This window comes from Amphiura filiformis, chromosome 6, assembly GCF_039555335.1.
Source record: "Amphiura filiformis chromosome 6, Afil_fr2py, whole genome shotgun sequence".
Lineage (NCBI taxonomy): Eukaryota > Metazoa > Echinodermata > Ophiuroidea > Amphilepidida > Amphiuridae > Amphiura > Amphiura filiformis.
Window position 1 is genome coordinate 73,572,939 of NC_092633.1, and position 25,970 is coordinate 73,598,908.

The following is a 25,970-nucleotide window of genomic DNA, read 5'->3' on the forward strand; positions in this document are numbered from 1 at the left end:
ACTGTGCATGAAGGTCGTATTCATAGGTGCCTCAAGTTGGTGCTACATGTATCTCATTTTGATAGCTCTAGTCAAACACCTTTTAAACCAATCAATAATCATATTGTTGAAGAGGATAATAAGCTTCTACCTATGTCTATAGAATTCATAAATAGCTCTAGTCTTTGTTTGCTTTGGCTAAATCCAAAGTGGTGGATTACACAGCATTGTATTTGTCTAGATATGCTAGATATGTATAACCAACAATTAACAATAAGGACATTCCTAAACCTCGTTGACTTGGGGATGATTTGAAATGAAATGATAACTGTTTTATATTTATTACCAGCAATGTGGGAAAATAAACGCATGAAGAACCGAAAAAGGTATACCATTTTGTTGAAAGAGCAAAGTTCAACAAACCATGAAGTCAAACGATATACCATTTTAAAGCTTATTACATGTATTATAAAAACACGAAATAAAACAAAATTGACCGGGCCGACTTTACGGTCTCATATGACATGATGACATTTTGGTAGAAGTAATTTCTTGTTTCAAAAAAGAAATCTACCAAAAACGTTTCAAAACGTAAAAATGGACCAAAGTTTATAAAATCCTTCCTGTGTGACTTTTCACCCTTTTTAAACGTTGTCCTATTATTCAGTTAAGGGATCTAAAATGAGCGTTTATTGCGTTTCGACAGTATTTTTTGTGGGACATGAGAGCACCTCAGACCTATCGAATTGCATTCTGAATACGAAGCATGTCTTTCTGATATCAAATAATTTTCATTTTTGAAAATCACAATATAATACAAATTTTATGACAAATTATAAAAATTTGATATTTTCCCAAAAAGACCTAATTTTTTTTTGGTGTTTTGGGAAAAAAATCCATATCTTCAATACGAAAGGTCAAAATTTTCAATTGATCGTCGGCTTTTCATCCCACCTACATACACTTTAAGTATAAATCATCAGATTTATAAAGTTTACTTCAAGTGCTGTTAAATATCAAAATATCAATTTTTAATGATTTGCCATAAAATGTGTATTAAATTGCGAATTTCAAAAAATCAAAATTATTTGATATCAGAATGACATTCTTCGTATTCAGAATGCAATTCGATATGTCTGATGTGCTCTAATGTCCAAAAATAAATACTGTCCAAACGTTCATACCCCAGCCCTTAAGTCGTAAGAACATGAAGAACGGGTCACAAATGTAATTTTTACTGTTTTTACATGCAACAATTTCTAAAAGTTATAGTTTTATGAATGTTCGGAAGCGGTGCAATATGCAGTAGGCTATCAGTGTATCTAAAGGTTTATGTTTTATTTATACTGCGTGTTCATAAAAAGTAGTAGAGTATGAAAAACTCGGTTGAGTTTTCCAAAGTTTAAAAAAAGACCTAAATAGATAAATAACGGATAGTTAATGAGATGAAAAAGAAGTAAGTGAAATTTAGTGACGCGACCGAGGTTTATTAGCGCAAAGTCTACTTCCACTTCAAATCTATTGAAATCCACCATTGTTATTCTATTCATTTCTATTCATCAATGGGAATGCAGGAATCGCGTCATATTTATTAATTGTCTCTAGATAAAAAAAAAAATACTCCAATACTCTTACAATTACTAGTATAGACTTATAGTCGCTTTAGTTTATCATATTAACAGATTGCAGTTATGAAAACTAAAAAATTTGAAATTGAACATCATATCAACTATCTCATATAGGCTATAGTCCTTTTTTTTTTTTTTTTTTTTTTGAACAAGTTCATTAGGAATGTTGATATCAACTGTGAATTTTGTTCATTTTGAACAATTCAAGTAAAACGAAGTTGGTTTACTCACGTTTTAGTGACGTTTCACCACTACACTAGTGGCTTCATCAGACTGGCAACTCATCACATCTGACTGCTTGCTTTTATAGGCAACAGGAAGCACCGTAGAGGGCGTGATGAGTTGGTCAAAGATCTGGATCCGCCGAAAAGGACAAGACACTCTAAACAAGGACGAGGGGGCTTACTCGCTCAACAACATCTTTGACCAACTCATCACGCCCTCTACGGTGCTTCCTGTTGCCTATAAAAGCAAGCAGTCAGATGTGATGAGTTGCCAGTCTGATGAAGCCACTAGTGTAGTGGTGAAACGTCACTAAAACGTGAGTAAACCAACTTCGTTTTTACTTGGAATTGTTCAAAATGAACAAAATTCACAGGCTATAGTCCTACTTGAATCGAATGGTTATAATTTGTAAAATATCGATATTACGGGAGGCAACAACCTCTTATTCTGCTTTAGAAGTGACCATTTAGTCCTATGTTTGAAATCGTTATCATCTCGTCCAATATATCTCATACATGATTATATACACCAAGTACTGATTCATATAGGCTTACTATACCGAAAACTTGCTTACTTACTTACTCTCATGGCAAATAAAAGATCAGCACTTCAGGCCCACCTGGCCCAGCCTCTTTGTCCAGAAAAGAAAGCTGCTTGTAGCATTCTCCAGCGCGAGCTTCGTGTGATCCAAAACAAGTGGTGGACATACCTGGCACAGAAAACCCAGCTTCGTGCTGACACAGGAGACTACGGTGGATTTTATGCAGCCTTGAAGTCAGTTTATGGCCCAACCTATCAAGTTCAGAGCCCATTGCGCAGTACTGATAGAGAGACACTCCTCACGGATAAGGCCCGTATTTTGAACCGATGATCAGAACACTTCCAATCCCTCTTCAGTGCCAACCGCATAATACAATACACTGCACTCAACCGCATTCCCCAGCAGCCGATGGAAACAGAGCTTGATGAGGTTCCTACACTGCAAGCGACCTGCAAAGCAATTGAGCAGATGAAGATTGGAAAGGCGGGAGGAGTTGACGGCATACCCGCAGAGATATGGAAGCATGGAGGACCGACATTGCACACCAAACTGCATGAACTCCTCTGTTACTGTTGGAATCAAGGCTGATATTAACCTGCTGATCTTGGTTAAAAGACATGAACTTTGTCTTGGTGGCATTCATCTTTAATCCGAATCTTCCGACTGATATTTCGACCCCTTGCAGCAGTTCCTGAGCTTGTTTAATTTCTTCTGACAGGAGGGCGATGTCATCCGCGAAGTCCAGGTCGGTTAGCACTTCTGGCCTAACTCGTCTGCCCTTTCCTCTTTCTAGATGGAATCCAAGTGCTTCTTTCTTGCCATCTATAGCCATTCTTAAAGCATAGTCGAGCACTATCACAAACAGATAGGAGCAAGGGTGTCGCTTCGTAGAACTCCGGCTAGGATGTCAAACAGCTCAGTATCTCCATCAGGGAGATCACTTTGGCTCTGGTTTTCCTGTATGTCCTTCCAATTACATCCACAATCTGTTTTGGTATCCCATAGTCTATGGGGATCTGTAGCATCTTGCCTCGGTGAATAGCATCGAAGGCTTTTGTGAAGTCAATAAATGTTATTATATCTGGGATTTTCTTCCTGTAATGTCTCAGTCTCCAACTCTGACTGTGTAACAGTTGTCATGTGCAGGTTCAACATCTCTTAACTTTTGAAACGTTTTTGGTATAGACTAGCAATAATTTAACTGTCTGTCAATCTAATCCATATTATATGTGACCGTCCACGGCGAATGAGCCGTAAAGTCGGCCCCTGGTCAATTTTGTTTTCTTCCCTGTTTAGAAAATGTATATCATAAGCTTTACAATGATATATTATTTGACTTCAAACGATATTCAGAAGCGGAGTTATGGCTTGTTCAACTTTGCTCCTTCAGTAAAAGGGTACATTATTTTGGTGCTGCAATATTTTCTCTTTTCTACATTGCTGGTATTAAATATTAAATTGTGATAATTGGCGGTCACTTCAAATCATCCCCAAGTCAACGAGGTTCAGGAATGTCCTCTCATTGTTAATTGTTGGTTAACCCACCACTTGAACAGGATTTAGCCATATCAAACAAAGACTAAAGCTATTTACTATAAGTATAAGCTTATTATCCTCTTCAACAATAGGATTAAAGATTGATGTGCGGACTGGACTGAAATGAGAAACTTGTAGGACAATTATTGGATACATTATGAATACAAGCTTGATGCACATTTAAACCGTAACTCGGAATACAATTTAGGGAATTTACGGCTCGTTTGTGCTGCCGGGTCACACATGGACTACATCTGTACATTATAAAAGCGCAAAATTCCACATGACGATGAGGGTTTTAACAAAGTGAGTCGTTGAGCTTATTTGCTCCTTCTTCTTAAGGGCTGGGGTATGAACGTTTGGACAGTATTTTATTGTGGGACATTAGAGCACATCAGATATATCGAATTGCATTCTGAATACGAAGAATGTCCTTCTGATATCAAATAATTTTGATTTTTTGAAATTCGCAATTTAATATACATTTTATGGCAAATCATTAAAAATTGATATTTTTGATATTTAACAGTACTTGAAGTAAACTTTATAAATCTGATGATTTATACTTAAAGTGTATGTAGGTGGGATGAAAAGCCGACGATCAATTGAAAATTTTGACCTTTCGTATTGAAGATATGGATTTTTTTTCCAAAACACCAAAAAAAATTAGGTCTTTTTGGGAAAATAATCCATATCTTCAATATGAAAGATCAAAATTTTCAATTGACCGTCGGCTTTTCCTCCCTGCTACATACACTTTAAGAATATGTCATTAGATTTATATAATTTACTTCGAGGACTGTTATATTTTGAAAAATATCAAATTTTTATAATTTGTCATAAAATTTGTATTATATTGTGATTTTCAAAAATGAAAATTATTTGATATCAGAAAGACATGCTTCGTATTCAGAATGCAATTCGATAGGTCTGAGGTGCTCTCATGCCCCACAAAAAATACTGTCGAAACGCAATAAACGCTCATTTTAGATCCCTTAAAGGCCCATTCAGTGATTTGCTCATCCGGAGGATCGAAAAAATCATAAAAATTCAGATTTTGGTACCTTTGTCATTGTCATAGATATGCTAACATAGCCTGCGAGTGGTTCAACCAAAAACCGTGTATTTAAAGGAGTATTTCGTGATCCTAGCATCCTCTTTTTATGACATTTTTCAGTACATATCCACGAAAAAAGCATATTCGTTTGCGAGTTATGCATGATTATGTGTATTACACTGCTCCATAGACAATACGTTGTAATTTCGTTCTGGTGCACCAGAACGAAATTCAAATTTCGCGATATCTTTGCTAAACGAATTAATCTGCAAGAAATATTTTGTACATAAACATTATGTAGCTAGAGTATTCCAGTGATATAACAATCTCAACTTTTTTTGAGAAAAGTGGGGGATGAGGCTGTGGATCACGAAATGCCATTTTAAGACAAAATGAGACGAATCTGTAACTTTAGATACTGACAGTATCTAAATTAGCTACATGTATTTGAATGGGGCTTCAACTTCCTCAGTACTGCTGTTTTCTTCGTTTTTTGCCAAATTTGTCATTTCAAGAAGTACCAAATGACAATTTGAATGACTTATCCTTCACTTTTAAGCAATTTATAAACAATTTTAATTTTTTTACACTTGCGCTGGGATCACTGAATGGGTCTTTAAATCTAAACACATAACGTGACATACGGAAACACTTCAATCACGCACGATTATTAATTTATTCACTCTACCAAATGCTTTTCTGAAAACACAACCAACTAGAACATTTTTAACTTTGGCCCCTTTGAACGTTTTGAAACTTTTTTGGTGATAATACTACTAACTTGGTCGATTTTGATCTTGCGGTACTAAAATAGAACTACATTGCCGAAATCCCTCTCAGTGTATTCGTCATTATATCACACTGTTCACAGTATTCGATAATAAAAATGCACTCACAGCTTTCTCTGATAAAAGTTCCATTTTAACCAATTGTTTTTCCTGCTTCACTAAATTCAATAATATGAAAGGTAAGAATCTCCATATAAATATTGTTTCAAATAGAAGCATCTTCTTACCAACGATCGTTAAAAGACACAATAGACTGATAGGTAAGGATAAATACCAGTTACCATGGTAACTTGACTTTCCTTCCTCGTCAACTACTCACAAAATGACAGAATGGTTTAAAGTAAAATTTAATACGTTATAGCTGACGCAATTATGCGTGAGATCTATAACATAGGTAGGATGTACTGGGTTCTAATTTTTGAACATGAAACATAAATTATACATGTTATATAGCCAGAAGAAAAACTTCTCATGGCATTCAGTAGGTATTATTATGGTTTTTATTACCTCCAGTGTTTAAGTAATTTTAAATTAATTTCCCGCGTTTCAATAGACGAGACAAGATGACTTTATTACAGCCGACTCAAAATAGCTCTTTTTTCGGTTTTCCCTACACTGGATCGTCTCATCTTCGAGTTTACATACAAAAGCACCTCACACAAGCCAAGCCAATATCCAGATCAAAATTTTTCCTGATTTCCTGATTTTTTTTGGCCAAAATTGACTCAATTTTATTGATTTTCAGCCCGTTTGGGTGTATTTTAGCCCAATTGCACGCTGTTTTTTTTAAAGGATTTTCTACTACTTTCAGGATATTTCACATGCTATAAATTACACCCCTGACATGCCTGACTGACACACTGACATCTAAAGCTATCATTACGTCTTGAGTATCATATCCGTCACAACTGAATTGAATCTTTGCTTTTTTATCGACAAAAATATTCTTGACTAGTAAGTTAACATAACTCCCTCGCGGATGACAAACATACTCGCATTTTTATAATCTTCAATCCAACATCACCTATGTTTAATTTCTGACAGGAGACTCTTGCACTCCAACATGCCCAGCTAAAATATCACACACTATAAATGCAAACCAACTCACGCACGCACACAAAATTATTAAGGTGTCATGATGTTGAAGGTGTCGCTACATATACTATAGATCTGGATGTGGACAGCCAAATATTTTGTAAGAAAATGTTCTTATTGATCACCGGGCGCACAAAAACACCCAAAAATAAAATAAATAAATACAATAAATTTCAATGTTTTATATAGCGCCTTTTTCGCTGTAATTTCGCTGCCATGGTAAATCATCACAATCACATCGCATACTAGGCTGGTTGCAACCGAATTTGGCGCAAACCTATCCGCACTTATATTGTAACATTCACCAATTATCTATGCAGGAGGCAACCGGAGATCCCGGAGAAAACCTGCGAGAGCGAGGATGTAATCGGGATAAACCAAGTGCACATGAGTCCTTGGGCCGCGCCGGGGCTTGAACCCGGGACCTCAGTGGTGCAAGACAAGGGAATAACCGCTGCGCCAACTCGCCCTCCCGGGTACATCCATACCCAACACCTATACCCAACCCATCTCATCTCCCCATACACAGGTTTTCAGGTGCGATTACGTATCGTACAATTATAATATCATTACAAATATTAAATACCCCACACACTGACCCCAGGCCACTGACCCACCCAGTGGCGTAGCTATGGGTTGTAGCGCCCAGGGCTAAGGATACATAATGGCGCCCCTCCCCAATTCTTGAAGCAAGTGCACGAGGAGCGAGCGAAAATTTGCACATGGCCTATCACTCATTAATTTAGGTTAAAATGAAATTGAATATCGGTCTTAAATTGATCTTTCAAATGATTTTGTGCTGAAATGCGCAAGAAGCGCACAAAAATTTGACTTTCATAGCTAGAAGGGGCGCGGAATCGATGCTGAATTGGCAATTTGGCCCCCCCCTTAGGGTGGCGCCCAGGGCACGTGCCCCCCTCTGCCCCCGTCGCTACGCCACTGGACCCACCACCTCCACATAAATATTTGTAGGCTATATTGTATGGTGATTTGAGTACGCCATCTTTGTATCATAACTCACATTTATATTAGTAGTGAGGCCGTGGCGCCCTTAATCTTAATTCAGTGGTTTAGCACAAGGTGTATGAAAGTTTCTATCACGCATTAAGGGCTGTAAAGAGAGCGAACCGTGGTGTGGATTCAAGAGGGAGGATGAGTGTAAGAGACACAGCCATCAGAAAAAGACTAACTAAGATCGCACGCCAAATAAACTTGAAAAAAAAGAAATGGGAATCAAACCCGGGACCTCCTGGTTGTGAAGCACGGTATAGAACAACTAAACCAACTTACCTTCTGCTCTACGACGTGTGATATTTTAATATCAAGAATTAAAATCCTTGATATTGCTTATTTTACCAAATTTTCCAACTTCTAAGAGCATGAAGAGTGGCTTAATGCATTCCCTCAGACCCCATATTTTACATATAATAGTGTACAAAGTCAAAGTGTGCACCAAATGGCTTCAATTTTTCGCTTATTTGTAAACAAATGTCAACTTCTGAAGGGGTACTTCCCTCCTCAAAAACACTCCCATCTTACACAATAATAGTGTACCAAGTGTCTACCAAATTTCCTCAATTTGGCTCTCATTTTGTAAAGTTCACAACTTCTCAGGTGGCACACCCCCTCTCCCACCACCCCTTTGGAGACAATTTTTCCGACCAATTGCAACTTTGAGGAACACTTTGAAATACATCAAATTTGTAGCCTAGGGCACATAGAGGCTGAGCCCTTTATCATGTTTACAACGATACAATAATTATCAACACACTATTATTTGTGTGCGCGGAGGACATGCTTCATGCTTCAATGTTTGTGAATCGAAAGTTTGTACAGTATAATGTAAGAATATCGTTTATAATTATATTATTTTGAGTGCATGCAAGCTGAAAACTTGACTAACAGCAAAAACAGCTAGACCAATGCGGATGAATCTTTTTGCGTGTAAGGGTATATGGCAATGTGTGGTGTCATGGTAAGGACCAATTACGGGGTTGATTTGTTTTCTTGTTTTTCTTTGCTTAATTGATTGCTTTAGTACGTAATGTTGCTATTTTATCATAAATTTGCCAATCACTAATTGGCGTTGTGTGTACAATGTTACTTTCATTAAAAACAAATTAAAATTAAGAGTGCTGATTTTGCTTGTTTATTCATGATACAATCTTCATAAAATAAATTTACAATATATTATGATACTTGAAAGTAGTTTATTTCATAATTAACGTTTTATCATACATTTTATTCGTAGTTTAAATAAAGGGGCATGTCGTGATTCACAGTCTCATGCCCCCCTCTTCTATACAGTGATATCAAAATAAGAACTATCATGCTTCACATTATGGCGCTATGACGTCATAATATGAGCGCCCCTCGCAAAGTTTGGAAAGTCTGGCTATTTACAAAATATATGCTAACAAATGTACAAATATGCGACTTTCATTTAACATTTGAATAGATATGACTGTAAATCACTATTCTAATCTAGATACCACGTTTGCAATCAATATCACATAGGATACCTTTGTAACTTAAAGTCAATTTATGTTCGCTAAAAGGAGCACAATGAATGGTCTTACGATTAGCGTAAGTTATTTGGACACTTTAATATTTGAGTGCGCCACAGTGGGCACAAATTGTTAATATACTAACAAACATATGATATCACCTACAAAAGTTCTTGTGTCACAAGCATGTCAAGTCAGTGATCTACCCCTAACCCTACTCAGTGCCGTACCGACCAAGTGCGCCCGGCAAGTGCGTGCAATATTAATGTTTTACAATGTTTATTTTGGCGCAAGGGAAGAAGCACGTCGCAGATTTTTTTTTATTACCGTGGACTTTCGGAACACTACGGTACCGGGACCGTTGTGTACCAACGATCTTTGGTGTACCGATGGTCGATATAAATTTCTGGGGCGCCCACTGGATACACCACTGAATCAGTGTGCCCTCGCAAAATGGGAAAACTGGCTATTTACCAAACATATTAATTAGGCATATTAGGTAAGGATGTACGTCAACCTTTTTTCGGTAAAATGGGCTCCGACTCCTAATCGGAAGGTTGCGAGTTCGAGCCCCGGCGACGCCATCGTGTTGTGCCCTTGAGTAAGGCACTTTATCTCGATTACTCCTCTCCACCCAGGTGTATAAATGGGAACTGGCATTCTTAAATGCTGGGAAGGTAACAGACTCGCTGTGGAGCCGCGGAGGAGGTGTAGCGATCCCCCTATAGCAACATTACATGGAGGAGTCTGGCCCAATTCTGTCGGTCGGACATCCGGGCTATATCTAGTCTCGGGCCCAAACTGCATGTGGCTCACGATTTGTTGTGAACAACAGAAACCGGCTGTGAAGGAGGCTACATAGCGATGTTGCTGGAGTGACCCTCAATTTCGGAAAAGACGACACTCGACCATTGAATTTAATTTTAAGTTTGTCAGTATATAAACGGTAAATCAAGTAAGTTTCTTCCACTCTGAAGACTTAGAAACGGTTGTTTGATTCCACTGACTATTTGCGATCGAAATTTACATAACACCAATGACAGAAATCATCAACAAAAATCGAATGTTTTCACTCGACCGTGAGTCGCATCATCAACCGGAAGTGACGTGGCACGGACCGACAGAATAGCAAATGAAAGAGAGATGTGCACTCCGATCACTGTTTATACAGGATCGTCTCCTTTACCTTTACATTTGCTTAGTGCACCAGAACAAATCTGTTATAGTTTGATCAGCTGGTAAACGGCAGGCCTTGTGACATCGCAGAGTAATATCAATATATCTCGCAATATTAAAGGGCAGGTCTATTGCGAAAACAACATCATATCATTGGCAAGCTAATATTACGAGGACAATGAAAATGACTCCTTTTTTGAGAAAATAACACTTTTAAAATTGATATTCCACAAAAACCAACTTAAGCGGTGAGTTCCTTTGAACGAGACAGATTTGGCCTAGAAAAACGGTGACGTCATGAAATGAGATGTGCCTGCTTTGAGAAAAGGGACTACAAACGCTCTCAATGGACAGAATGTATACTGTTGTTGTTCACAGGAAAAAAATCCAAATTAAGTATTACAAATTAAATGGTTTTTAAACATATGGATAAAATCAGCCGCTTCTTTTTTATATATTAGACAATTGTGATATTACGATTCATATGTATATCAATATCATGAGAAATATTAGGCCTAAAAAATAAATACATAATTTGAGCTTAGAATTTCATCTGAGACTAGCATATATACCGTGTTAAGTCCACAAACTCATGTATCTGATTTCCCTGTATATTGCATTGCTATAGTATCAGTTGAATGAAATATTACAAAGCAAACGAATAGTAACAATAGTGTGCTTGCTTTGTTTCCGAATGAGAACAATAATGTGCATATTGTTATGCAGCATTGTTATGGTAAGTGATAGTACAACTCTTTGTTGCTAATGTCAAACTTGTCAAAGTATTGTGATTGTATGATGAGAGCGTGATATAGTGCCCACTTCATTTACCTACGTCATCAGCCAAAAAATTGCAAGAAGGGTCAACTTGTAATGTAATAATTATTCTCTTCGAATAGAGATAAACTTGTTTTTGCAATAGACCTGCCCTTTAAGCATCACTTATATATAGGTTAATAAATGCGTACCACTTGTTGGGAGTGAAATTGTACAAAATAGTGCACGCGTATGAGATGTTGATGTTCTAATGGACTAATGTACAATGCCCCGAAGGGGGGTGCATTAGACGCAGCAACATCTCGGTACAAGTGCATTGTTTTGTACAATTTCTCGAGCAACAAGTAATACGCATTTATTAACCTATTTCATACACGACTAACAAATCCCGTGATTTTTGCTATTTTTATAACAAAATTGGCACTAAAAATGTTGGAAAATGCAAGCCGTGTATGGTTAACGAATTAGTGCCAAGACTAGTTTGGAAGGGGTCTGCACAAAATGCACGGGCTAATGTAAACTCTTGGAAAGCACTTTTTCTATATAAAAAATATATAAATATATATATGACCATCTCCTGACATACCCAAACAAATATTTAACCCTTGCGGTTTATGCAGACTCCTTTAAGATTAGTCTTGGCAACGGCAACTTACAATATTTATAATTACTTAGATTAGATTAGATTAGATTAGATTAGATTGGATTAGATTAGATTAGATTAGATTGGATTAGATTAGATTAGATTAGAGATTAGATTACACTTGCTGATTAGATGAGGTAAGAATAAACTATATTTACATTACATTACGACATTCATTACATTGTATGAAAGTAAACTTTACATTACTTTACATCATCACATTACATTACGTAACATAACCTTACGTTACGCTACATTAGATCACATTACGCTACCTTACCTTATCTTGCCTTACAGTACAGCACAGTATATTACATAACATTACATTACATTACATTACATTACATTACATTACATACATTATTAGACCATCTTAACACACATGTACGGGGGAATATCAGAAATGGAAACCTATTATAATTGGGCATGAAATGACAAAAAATATGCACTTTGTGATTAACATGAGCCAAAATTGAGTTTTTAAATACAATAAAATTTGGACGGCACTAATGGTGTACGTCATATTATCGGTAATAGTCTGGTCTGCTGCTGTAAGTTCGAACAGCTGCTCTACCACGAGATTCGCTGCTGTAATAAGCTGAAGATGGCTGTAATAAAAGAAAAGGGAAATACAAGTAAAATTGAATGCAAACAAAAACAAACAAAATAGTTTGACAATAAAAGTTAAGTAACTCCCCTGGAATTATGCACAATTTTATAAAGTATATAAAGTCTTTTATTAGAATGACAATCACTTGACGAATCCATCTGTGACGTCAAATATTGGATAAAAATCTTAGACAACGTAACAAAAAAAACAAAGTGATTAAAAAACTGCATAGGCGCTAGGCTTAATTAGGGTTTTTTTCTTCTTTTTTTTTCTTGGTTTTTTTGGACCAAATTTGAGAAATATTTACCAAAGATGGTTGTGAAAAAAGGCTAAATTTTGTAAAAGGCATGATATTCACCCAAATCTCAACCATTTTGGGTGAGTTGGTCAAACTTCAAAAAATGTAAAAATATTTCATAGATATTTATTGTTGTCGAAACAATTTTGTGTCAAAAATTATATTTTTGGGATTTTCTACAAAATTTGACGTCACAGACGGATTCGTTAAGTATTTGCCATTTTAGATATGTATGCTTTTATATATTTTAGAGCAACAATTTAGCAGTTATGATTTCCATAATTCCATGGTTAAGACTAACTGAAGCTTCACTTCTGGGTGTAAACATAGTAAAAGAGTGCCTATAATTATTTGTGGGGTGGTAGTGGTTGTGGTTGTGTTGGCGGTGGTGGTGGTGGTTGGCGTTGAGGGGTAGTAGGTGAGCAATTTGAAATTTCTTAATTTGCCGAAACTGTTTTACCTCTTTGAACCGCAATAGTTTGATCCGGTGTTTGACCCCCCCTTTGAGATGCAAAATCTTTTAAACCCTCCTCTCGTTTACATATTCTAGCACTGTATAATAATTTATACAAGAATACTTACTCTTGAATATGGATCCTCTCTAGTAGTACCATACGTTTGTTGTGGTGGTGGTCGTGTAACATACACAGGTTGTTGTGGTGGTGGAGCAGGTAGAGGCTGTTGATAGGCTACCGGTGGTTGTGCTGCTTGTTGTTGTTGAGCAACTTGTTGTTGTTGTAGCTGTAGTTGTTGTTGCTGTTGTTGTTGTTGTTGTTGTTGTTGTTGTTGTTGATATGCCGCTGTTTGATCATATTTCTGTGATTCTGCTAAACCGTTGTTGTAACCCATTCTTCGACAGAACCATGCGCAGCTGCAGCAGCCAACGAAAACTAAGAGCATGAATACTGAAATGCCTACTATTACTCCGATGAGGACGTCAGTATGAGCAGCTGATAATTGAAATAAAGACCATAAAACAAAGGTTAAATGAAATATATTTGTATAATTATACATGCTTTTAAACCAAAATGTCAATCACTGAGTTTTAGCGGCAGCCAAAATTTGAAATCGGTTTTTGAAAACAATCACGAAAACTACTTGTTGTTATTTTTTTATCATATTTGGATGACGTAAGCTTCACGCATTTCGTCTCTTAGCATCCACCTCTCTTCTCATAGAGTTTTGATTTATGATATAATTTATTATTGCTTTGTATTATGTGTTAATTCAGTATGCCTATATTGAGATGGGAAAAAATAAAACAATCTGAAACAAAAAGCTAACAATTCGTTGTTGCATTCATTCTTCAGTGATTTTCGATAGTCTCACAAACTATACACACATAACTGCTGATGAGGACGAACTGCCATAGGAAGTGAAGATGTAAGATATGCATCTCGTCGTCACATTTGACAACATTTTGCCTTAATGAATAATTTACGATTGTTGTTTTGTTTGTATCTGATTTGTTTTTGTTTTTCCAATTTTATAATAAAAAAAGAGAGTTAACCTACCCCATATTTGACTCCATGTCGGTGAGGTTGGTGCAGCTGCAAATAGAAGACACGTCACAATAGAGTTACGTATAATAGTTCAATATTTTTTAATTACATTTATTTATTTACTTTAAATCTCCGAGATGATATGGAATCTACAGTAAGCCAAAAAATTAAGGTACTAGTTATGTTCACCCCTGTTTGTCCTAAACAAAGCCAGATATGTCATAATTGGAACCAGTAGTCAATAGCTGCGACTATTAGCTCGAATTTAAGGCCCCATTCGTTGAAATCGTTCAAGAAATAAATGCACGACATCCAAAAACCCAAGGAAGATGCCAATTTAAAAGTTGCAGTTTTTGCCACTGCAAGTCCTATTGATTTGCACACAAAGCGTTCTCGAACAAGAGAACTAAAACCCGTGCTTCCATTGATTAACACGTTAAAACTAGCGTCGTGCTTTCATTGATTCGAATATCAAATTGCATCTTTTGATTTCGTTTCTTCCTTAGGTTTTAGATCACCGTTTTAGATCACAGTTTCTTTATTCTCAACCAATTTCAACAAATGAGGTCTTAAATCATAGCTGAACAGGTAGTGGCTGCTTGTTTTAATTTTTATTTATGATATCCTACAGGGGTGAACATATCTGGTACCTTAATTCTTTGGCTTACTGTATTATAGTGGGTGAGGCGTTTTTATATAAACGTTTAAATGCAAATCAAGGTTTATCCTTTTACTATTTCAGATTTATGTCAAGGTATGCCTATTTACCACCAAAATAATGTATTATTTTCTCAGCACCGGATTGTCAAACAAGCCAAAACAATGGTAATGCAGTCACATACTCATGTAATTTGGTATAGTAGGGTCATATTTAGGGTTTCGTGACTACGAGAGCAAAGGAAGGATTGAGGGTGGATTTTGCTTTTTGAGGTAATCAGAATAAAATGAGCCTTCCAAAAGTATGGGATAACTCCGGGGGGTTAACCCACAAAACAGAAGTCAAAAATTACAAAATGCATATAATTTACATATCAATTACAATAATGTTAATATTTGCTCTTTAATAATAATACATTGTAATAATAATAATAATAATAATAATAATAATAATAATAATAATAATAATAATAATAATAATAATAATAATAATATGAAATAAATAAATAACTTGCCTGTTTGCGATGTCGCGTACCTCACTAACTTTGCCAGAGTTAGACAAAGAAACTGGGTTTTTAACGACATTTTGTTGACCCACTAACCAGTGACAACGTAAGTAAAAGTACTATGTCAGCCTCTTTATAGCCAATCCTAAAAGGTACAAATATAAGAATAAAAACAAATCAGTAATTATCAAATAATCATGCATATTTGACTTGTGTAAACATTACTGTTTCACTTTCAGTTTGTTACTGAATAGTAATAGTTTACCTTTTTATTGGGCAAAACATATTCATACTTATTGGTAATACACTGTCAAACCCCGGGTGTCAAACATCAACTTTCGAAACTATATATATAACCTGTCAAACATTAAAGACGTTGGCATAATAAAACGGGGTATTAAATCTGTTTATCTGGACGTAGACGCATCATCAGGCTGACTGATCAGGTGCTGACTATTGACTATTTACACGCACCTAAAAATTTGCCATCATTCATTAATTGAGGACAAGTACTCGATAGAGAACATAAGTGGTTTGAAAGAGGAGTCAAGGAGGCTACACATGTCCGGTGAGGGGAACCTTCTCTCAACAGAAGAGGGGGACTTCGCCACTACCTTTCAAGGACCTACGATGCAGCAATCAGGAACTACCCCGGCGACTCTCCTGTGACGTCATACCATCAAGTGTGTCACAGGTCAATAGTTCAGCACATGATCAATCCCAGGAGGACTCCCACTTTGGAGGTGACGCATCTGTAGGGCTGTTAAGACCCCCTTTTTCAGCGTCGCTGTCACCCAAAAACCCCATATTTGTTTACGAACACATGCTCTGTCATCTGAAGACCCCTTATTTTTCCATTTGATCTGTCACCCAAAGACCCTTATTTTTCAATTTGAACAGCAACTTTTCTTTATCACTGATTTTGTTACTTATTTCGAAAAAATAAAGAAATTTGAAGCCATTTAGAAACTAGAAATTCATTGTTTGAAGTTTCTGTGGTGCTGCTTTGGCTCTAACACAAATGTTCCATTTAAAAAAAGTCATGTTCTCACGCAATGACCACATATTTTTTACCATTTGCTGTCACTGAATGCCAAAAGTCATGCTCTCACCCAATGACCCCATATTTTTTACATTTTGCTCTCACCGAATGCCCCTTACTGTGAAAGTGCCAGCCCTACACATATAATTTCATAATGAAGTGCCCCCCCATCAGCTTGATGATGCGTCTTGGACGGATGAGACGCGATACTGTCGCTATCAAAAATAGTAAGACAGATGAACAGATTTAATACTCATTTTATTATGTTTATGTACCTGGATGATTGAGAATATTCACAAATTTATTCAAGACGTGGGCAATATTTAAGGGATCAGATAGCAACGTTTGCATCCTGAATCCGAGGAATGCCTTCTGATATCAAATAATTTTGATTTTTTGACATTCGCGAGGAGGGGTAAAATTGATATTCTTGATATTTGACAAAAGTCCTACAAATTTAAGGTCATTCATGAAATGTTCGACCTCAAAAAGTTGCACTTCTCTAGATGTGCTTGAAAACTTTTCACTTTAAGGGCTCGGTGACCCACCTTTGCAGACCCGAGAGCACATCAGACACACCAAATTGCATTATGAATACGAGGTTTTTGAGGCACTAAATCAGAAACATTAACTAATTAATGTTTTTTTTATAAATTCATTTATTTAAGGGGTCGATAACACACCATTCCAGAGTATTTTGTGCGATCTGAGAGCACATCAGACAAATTGCATTCTGAATATGAGGAATGTCCTTCTGATACCAAATAATTTTGGTGTTTTTTTTAATTAGCAATATATTTACAAATTTTATGGCAAATTATTAAAACTTGACATTTTTGACAATTAATAGTCATTAAAAGTTTAAATTTCGCAATTTGTAAACTTTCAGTGGTTCGACATTGGGTTCAAACATTATAGCTGGTAAAGTGAAAAACATGAAGATATTTTTCATCGTGATTGCACGTATTTCTTATGTATTTCAATTTTTTCAGCTGTAGTACCGTATTTCTTATGTATTTTATCATTTTTCAAGGTGCGATATAAAAGTCAAAATGGTATCAAATTATTAATATTGGTTTTAATAAAATACTTCAAAATTCTTAAACTTGTGAATGGAAAATATGAATTTCAGGACACAATGAGGTAATTTTTATGCAAACTTGAATAGCCATTTTCTCCAAATTTATATTTGGGTAAAATTGCATCTTCTCACAAAGTAAACATTATATTGGGGTTCTTGAGTTATGGCTCTTGCACCCACATCTCATAATACACAATTTATCCCTCACATACCCTGGTGAGTTTGTGTCCCCGAGTCATGATGTACGAGGGGTAGTCAATATTTAATGAAAGGTGGCCTAAATTTCTAGTTATTTTGTAATATTTTAAGGGATCTGGAATGAGCGTTTTGAGCGTTTCGACAGTATTTTTGTGAGATAAGAGCACATCAGACATATCGAATTGCATTCTGAATACGAAGAATGTCTTTCTGATATCAAATAATTTTCATTTTTTTAAATTCACGATATAATACAAATTTTATGACAAATTATAAAAATTTGATATTTTTCACATTTTTGATATATAACAGTCCTCGAAGTAAATTTTATAAATCTAATGATATATTCTTAAAAGTGTATGTAGCTGGGAGAAAAAGCCGACGATCAATTGAAAATTTTAACCTTTCATATTGAAGATATGGATTTTTTCCCAAAAATACCTAATTTTTTTTGGTGTTTTAGGAAAAAAAAATTCATATCTTCAATACGAAAGGTCAAAATTTTCAATTGATCGTCGGCTTTTCATCCCACCTACATACACTTTAAGTATAAATCATCAGATTTATAAAGTTAACTTTGAGTACTGTTAAATATCAAAAATATCAATTTTAATGATTTGCCATAAAATGTGTATTACATTGCGAATTTCAAAAATCAAAATTATTTGATATCAGAAGGACATTCTTCGTATTCAGAATGCAATTCGATATGTCTGATGTGCTCTAATGTCCCACAATAAATACTGTCCAAACGTTCATACCCCAGCCCTTAAGCCATGTACTCAATATCTTTTGTAATTTTCAGCATTTTGTACCAGTCATCCCACCTACCGGTCCCACCTACTCATGCCCAGACTGTTGTTTGATTTATATCAGCTCTTACACTTGACCAGTTAATATATTTTCTTTTTGTTTCAGTTTGGAAATAATTATTGCCATTGTTAATAACTGATTTTCCAATTGAGACATTTTTGCCGAAAATATTGATGCCCTTAAATAGATCATTATAATAGACACATAAGGAAATAAGGAGCCACTCTGAAAGAGGCAGGTATATTCTGTAGGTCTCACAGGTGTTAGCTTTCATCTTCTGGTCTGGAGTACAACTTTACCACTTGTACATCCTCTTGGACCATACAAAACATAGGCCCACAGCAGTATATCCTATCTTGTTCTACTATTACCGAGCTCAAGCAATCATGACAGAGTAGCTTACTGCAAATGGCAAAATGTCCGCACTGCGTTGTGTCAATCAAGCAGTAATTGGATTCTTACAGGTATTTAGTGATTTTTTTCTGGCACCGACATTTGCAGTAAGCTATTCTGTCATGATTGCTCGAGCTCTACGTTTTATACTTCTAGGAGATAAATATATAGATAATTCAGGAAGTTGGTAATAGTAGAACAAGATGATTATCATTAGTAGGATATAGGATAAACTGCGGAATGTGTATGGTCCGAGAGGTAGTTCAAGTGGTAAAGTTGTACCCCAGACAAGAAGATGAAAGCTAAATACCTGTGAGACCTACAGAATATACATGCATCTTTCAGAGTGGGTCCTCATTTCCCGTTTGTCTATTATAATGAAAATCCATAATGATCCATTTTGTCGGTCATTTGGTAGGCAGAGGGAATATTATGCTAATTATGTCAACTCCAAAAAGCAGAATAATAGTGTTAATCAATGTATTGGTGTCAGAAATATATAAACAGCCACAAAAATAAACTCCCTATGACACTTACTTTAGGAGATATGACCATCGGACAAAAATGGCCTGAAAGCGACTAGGATTAGGGTTAATTTTGGCTCACATTAGGCATTGTGATCTATATGAAGATTGTATTACTAAGATAACCTAGTCACTTACTTCACTTAAAGCTTTCCTCCCATGACACAGGTAGGTCCTGGAGATAGCTGCCTAGCCACTATGCTTCGCCACTCAGCTCTGTTGTTTGCCATCCGACCGGCTTCTACTACGGATTGGATTCCCACTGCACTGCAGTTTGCTTTGATGTTGTCCATCCAGCGCATTGGGGTCTTCCTTTAGGTCGTTTCCTGGGATTCTTCCTTCTAATACGATTTTTGGATATCTGGATGGAGGCATTCTTTTCACATGGCCATAGTAGGACAGCTGTTTTGCACGGATCTTGATCATTACAGTGCACTGGTAATCAAGGGTGTCTCTGATTGAGGTGTTCCTAATCCTGTCCCTTCTAGTAACACCCAGGATTTTTCTGAGACAAGCCATTTCAAATACCAGGAGTCGCTGCTCATCACGTTTTTTGATTGTCCAGGCTTCAGAGGCATAGGTTGCTATAGAAAGCACCAGTACTTTGTACAATTCCAATTTTGTTATGGTGGATATTTCTTTGGATTTCCAGATGGGGTTGAGTTTTTGCATGATGCCCATGGCCAAGCCAATTCTCCTTTTGATGTCTTTCTCGCTGCTTGCCTTTTCAGTGATCACTCCACCTAGATAGATGAATGATTCCACCTGCTCAAGGGTGGAATTTCCAATGGATATGGTGGCTTTTGCTGTTTCTCTACCAATCACCTGGACTTCGGTTTTAGCGATGTTTATTGTCAGACCAAACCTCATGCTTTCATTGTGTACTTTGTCGACTAGAGTTTGGAGGTTAATTTCAGAGTCGGCCAGTAGAACAATATCATCGGCAAATCTCAGGTTGTTGATGAGCTGTCCTTGAATTGTAATTCCAATGCCGACATCTTCAATAGCTAGGCGTAGGACCAGTTCCAGCAAGATGTTAAACAGCTGGGGTGGAGAATGCATCCCTGTCTGACTCCTGTTTGAGTGGTGAACCAGTTTGTCAGCTCTTCATTCACTCTTACTGCACTTTTAGAGGTGTTATATAAGGCTTGGAGAAGTCTAACCATTTTTCTAGAGTAGCCTAGGTGGTCCATAGCCTTCCAAAGACCTTCTTGCCAAACAGTATCAAAAGCTTTTTGATAGTCGATGTATCAACAGTATAGTGGTTTCCCTATCTCCGTGCATTTTTCAGCCAGTTGTCGTAGCGAAAACAATTGGTCCACTGTACTCCTGCCTGCTCTAAATCCTGCCTGAGATTCTGAGAGGATCTCTTCAGTTTTCTTCTGGATTCTAGATTGGATGATCGAGCAAAATACTTTCCCTGCCAAGCTCAGGAGGCTGATACCTCTGTAATTTCCACAGTCCATTTTATCCTTTTTCTTAAATATGGGGACAATGATTGCCTTCCCCAAGTCCTCAGGAATTACTTCAGACTCCCATATCTTGTTACAGAGTTTTAGAAGAGCATTACATCCAGCTTCTCCTGCTGCCTTGATTTCTTCCGCTGATATACCATCTTCTCCTGCTGCTTTATTTCCCTTGAGGCGTTTGATGGGCAGTTCCACTTCAGATTTGAGAATGTGGGGCTCTATGTCTTCAGTTGAAGTACTTGGTAGAGACTGTAGGATACTTGTATCGGATGGGATGGGTTGATTATACAGCTCTTCATAGTTTTCTTTCCATCTGTCCTTTATTTTCTTGTCATCGGTGAGCACCTCGCCACCTTTGTCCTTTACACCTCTCATACGAGTAGGTTTTGATCCAGTGATGGTCTTGATGGTAGTGTGAACCTCTTTGGTTTTCTTTGCATCATTTGCATGCTCCACATCTTTGCACAGCTTTTGAAGCCATACCTCTTTGCACTCTTTACACTTCCGTTTTATTTCTCTGTTGAGAAAGTTGTACCTTGGCTTTTTGAGTTGTCTTTGAGTCTTTCCTGCTTCACCTTACTTCTTTCTTCCGTCAGCTTAAGAACTTCGGCAGTTAACCAAGGTTTTTGTCTCTGAGGTTTCTTTGCTCCTAGGACCTTGTCAGCTGTTTCATTAAAGCCTGACTTAATATTCTGCCATAGCTCTTCCGTCTCTATGTCTGTGTCGGGTAGTTCAATTAGTGGGTTAAATTTTCCACCAATTGTTACTTGGTAGTCACTGTAAGTCTGCTGTAGGTACAGTTTGCTTACATCAAATTTCTTGATCTTGTATTGTTTCCCTCTGGATCTAAGTTTCAGTTTAATGTTGGCTAAAACAAGTTGGTGGTCAGATCCGATGTCTGCGCTGGGAAAGCTGCGCGAGGAAGTCACGCTCGTTTTCCATTTTGTCGTATTAGGATAAAATCGATCTTGTTCCTTGTGGAACCATCTGGGGATTCCCAGGTCCACTGGCGACTTGGTTTGGATTCTTTGAAGAGAGTGTTTGTGATACACAGGCTATTCGATAACCTAGTAAGAACACTTTAGTCCAATTTTGGCAGCTCTACTTACAATATATGGGCGATTCCCAAGCCATCAAACTTGGATCTGCACTTAAAATGCAGTTATTGTTTTGCTAAAATGAGTATTATTATGGTAGTTTTGTACCTCGAACCACAGTGTATGCCAAAAACTCGGGTTAAAACGTTAATTGTTATATTAACAAACCAAAAGGAACCAAAATAAATTATTTCAGGCATATCAGTGATATTTTGGTGTATTATGTTATTCTAGTGCATTTCATTTGGATTCCATCTTGAATTGGGAAGATTTAAAAGAAACAAAATGTGCACATATTTATTTCCGTTAATTAGAAACGTTCATTCCATTGATATACTTGGGACTTAAATTTAAAATGTCCATCTTTTTTCTCATTATTTTAAACAATCCCAGCTTTTTACAGAAAGGATTCATTGTAGTCTCGTGAAAGTTACAAATGGATATGTAAAGGCCCATCAAACACACGTTTTACAAAAAAAAAAGGTTTGTATGTCAGGTCCCAGCAAACACAAAACGTTTTCGACATCATTCCCAAAAGGCTATAAAAGGTTTCATACATTTCCATCATTTTGTATGAGTCATCCCACCTCCCGGTCCCACCTATGCATGCCCAGATTGTTGTTTGATTTACATCATTAATCACTGCTCGGAATATCAGCTCTTACACTTGACCAGTTAATACATTTTCTTTTGTTTCAGTTTGGAGATAATTATTGCCATTGTTAATAACTGATTTTTCAATTTAGACACTCTTGCCGAAAATATTGCTTCCCTCAAAGTTCTAAAGTTAAAGTTCAAAGACGTGCTGTTTCCACACAAGTCTGATGGCACGTATCATATTTTACCAAGAGCATACCTGGGATTAAATGTATATTTCTGCCCAAATTCTAGACAAAGTCATCATATTCTCTGACATTTTAAACACATGCCTTTACTACAATATTTAAAAGGCCCTCATTTTTGCGTGCTTTTGTAGTGTCCGTATGCTATTGATTTAATGCTAATGCTGGTACGTAATCAAGTATGTGGGCTCATTATACATGTATGGTTTGAAAGACAAAGGTTCGTTCTTTATGTGATCATTAAGTTATTTCATCAAAATAATCCATATGAGGTCAAAAGTCAACTTTCATTATTTTTTGGCATTTTACACATGTCCCAAGTTACACCTAATTGTATTTAGCCAAATTCATTGCGTTTTAAGGGATGGGGTATGAACGTTTGGACAATATTTATTGTGGGACATTAGAGCACATCAGACATATCGAATTGCATTCTGAATACGAAGAATGTCCTTCTGATGTGAAATAATTTTGATTTTTTGAAATTCACAATGTAATACAAGTGACATTTTATGGCAAATGATAAAAAATCGATATTTTTGATATTTAACAGTACTCTGATGATTTATATTTGAAGTGTATGTAGGTGGGATGAAAAGCCGACGATCAATTGAAAAGTTTGACCTTTCGTATTGAAGATATGGATTTTTTTCCCAAAACACCAAAAAAAGTAGGTCTTTTGGGAAAAATCCATATCTTAAATACGAAAGGTCAACATTTTCAATTGATCGGTCGACATTTCCTCCCAGCTACATACACTATAAGAATATATCATTAGATTTATCAAATTTACTTCGAAGACTGTTATATATCAAACATGTGAAAAATATCAAATTTTAATAATTTGTTATAAAATTTGTATTATATCGTGAATTTCAAAAAATGAAAATTATTTGATATCAGAAAGACATTCTTCGTATTCAGAATGCAATTCGATATGTCTGATGTGCCCTCATGTCCCACAAAAAATACTGTCGAAACGCTCATTCCAGATCCCTTAAGGACAACGGAGCATGAACACCACAGAAAGTGGCTAAGATAGTAAGTGAGTGTTCTTTCATTTTACCTCATTAGTTTGGCTTAAAATGATCAGAATACTTTCCTGACAGTTGTTTCTAAAAATATTTTATAATATTTGACAAAGAATATAACCCAATTAAAATTTGACAGAAATCGTACATTATTATGGCTTGCATATTTAGCTTATCTATTGGTTATGGCTGATCGCACTTTTCAAAAAAATACCTAAATTCAATATTCATAAGATATAGATTCCAAAACATTCTTCCTACATAACCAAACAAAAATGGTGACAATAATTAATACAAAAAGCTACAAACATTCCATTAAATTTGTAGTACTTCAAAAAATATCAAATTTTGCGAATCATCACTATTGTTTCCAGAAATTAATCAGTCAGTATATCTCGTAGAAGTGGATTTTTCTTTACATGTACCTTGTTAAATATCAAACGGTACAGTTTCCCCTGGTCAGGCAATTTACATTGAACTTGGGTATGAATGGAGTCTGTTTCGCTCGGTTGATTTCTTTGTAATGCCAAAATATACTTTGCTGTAACCTATTATCAATTCCATTAGGCAGCAGTGGGCTGTAATACAATAAGTATACACAATAGTTGAACTTGCACTTTGTAGATGAGTTACAAGGCTATTCAGCCATTGGGCGTTGCATATACAGGTTAACCTTAGTAAGGTTACGCTCTTCTGCTTCACAGTTGATATTCAATAGACAGGTCGAATTTTTTAACGATAAGGAAAAAGAGAAATAAGTAATTTTGAATGTCCTGTTTTTAATCAATGAATTTGATTACTAACATAATTTGCGCGAGACAGTAATTTTTAAAGATAATAATACCAATATATAATCACACCTATAACATTACATGATCATTAGTAATGATTGGCCATGATTTAAAAGCAACGCCAGTAACGCAAATACAACTTCTGTGTTCGTATTTTAAAAACAAAACTTTATCCAAGTTTACTGTTGGTAAACTCGTTGACTTTAATGATAATTGGAAGTAAATACAAAATATAATTACTTACCCATTCGCCGCAAAATTGTAAATCAAAGCACCAAAGATAACGATGATAACGTCTTACTCTTATGCGTTTCAGGTTAACACAGGCTTTCCCAGATAGCAACCGATGACGTCGCAAACGGTGTGACTGACTAATCTGCTACCAAAGACTACTAACAAATGATACGGGTGAATGAGTTCGTGTTGATTATTTAGGGAGTCAAGTTCCTATAATTAATTTTGTATCTGCAAAAGATAGAAATTAACGACCTGTGTCACTTTTTTTTCCACGCAATGACCTGGTGAAGGGGGTCGCCATAGATAGCTGGTCGGGGCATTTTTACAGGACAGACAAGTGTAACCAACAATCGGGCTTATTACCTTGCTCGGAACCGACTGTAACGAGGTCTGTTATTATGGATCATCTGCCCCCCATTATCAGATGATCCACGGGGAGAGCGGAACGTCTTCAATATAATAATAATAATAATAATAATAATAATAATAATAATAATAATAATAATAATAATAATAATAATAATAATAATAATAATAATAATAATAATAATAATGAGAAAAAATAAATTAATAGGGCTAGACTACAAAGAACCACTAACCGTGAAATTTGGATCATCCAACTAGTATGCCCCCCAGGGCTACAAAGAATCACTAACCACGAAATATGTAGGCCTATATCCAAGAAGCTTCATATCAATTTGTAAGCGCTCTCTAGCAAAGTCATAACTCAGCACAAGATTTGCAGCAATTTAAAGAGAATTGGCCATTGCTCATTCTAATGAAAGCTAGTATATTGTCAATATAAGTGCGCTCTTTCATTTAATGACATAAAATTTGAAAAATTTTGTAAGGAAAACTTGAGGTTTGACTTTTTAAAACCTACATTTTGGTCCAAAAAAATGTGCTTGGATAGGCAGTTTTCACAGA

At 36.2% G+C, this 25,970-nt stretch overlaps 1 protein-coding gene across 1 annotated transcript; it reads right to left on the minus strand.

The window, feature by feature from the left end:
* Positions 1–11,382: 11,382 nt before the first annotated feature.
* Positions 11,383–25,195, minus strand: LOC140155996 (uncharacterized). The gene is made up of 5 exons (XM_072179054.1): positions 25,051–25,195; positions 15,535–15,670; positions 14,375–14,410; positions 13,443–13,810; positions 11,383–12,560 (listed from the first exon to the last, which is right to left on the minus strand). The coding sequence occupies exons 2-5, from the start codon at positions 15,602–15,604 to the stop codon at positions 12,477–12,479; spliced, it is 558 nt and encodes a 185-aa protein (XP_072035155.1). The 5' UTR covers positions 15,605–15,670; positions 25,051–25,195; the 3' UTR covers positions 11,383–12,476.
* Between the last annotated feature and the right edge of the window lie 775 nt (positions 25,196–25,970).

Excerpts from the sequence above, each read along its gene's own strand:
- LOC140155996 (XM_072179054.1), bottom strand. The coding sequence starts at position 15,604 with ATGTCGTTAAAAACCCAGTTTCTTTGTCTAACTCTGGCAAAGTTAGTG. Across the intron at positions 14,411-15,534 it reads GTACGCGACATCGCAAACAG|CTGCACCAACCTCACCGACA; the intron begins GCAAGTTATTTA and ends TTCTATTTGCAG. Across the intron at positions 13,811-14,374 it reads GACATGGAGTCAAATATGGG|CTGCTCATACTGACGTCCTC; the intron begins GTAGGTTAACTC and ends TTCAATTATCAG.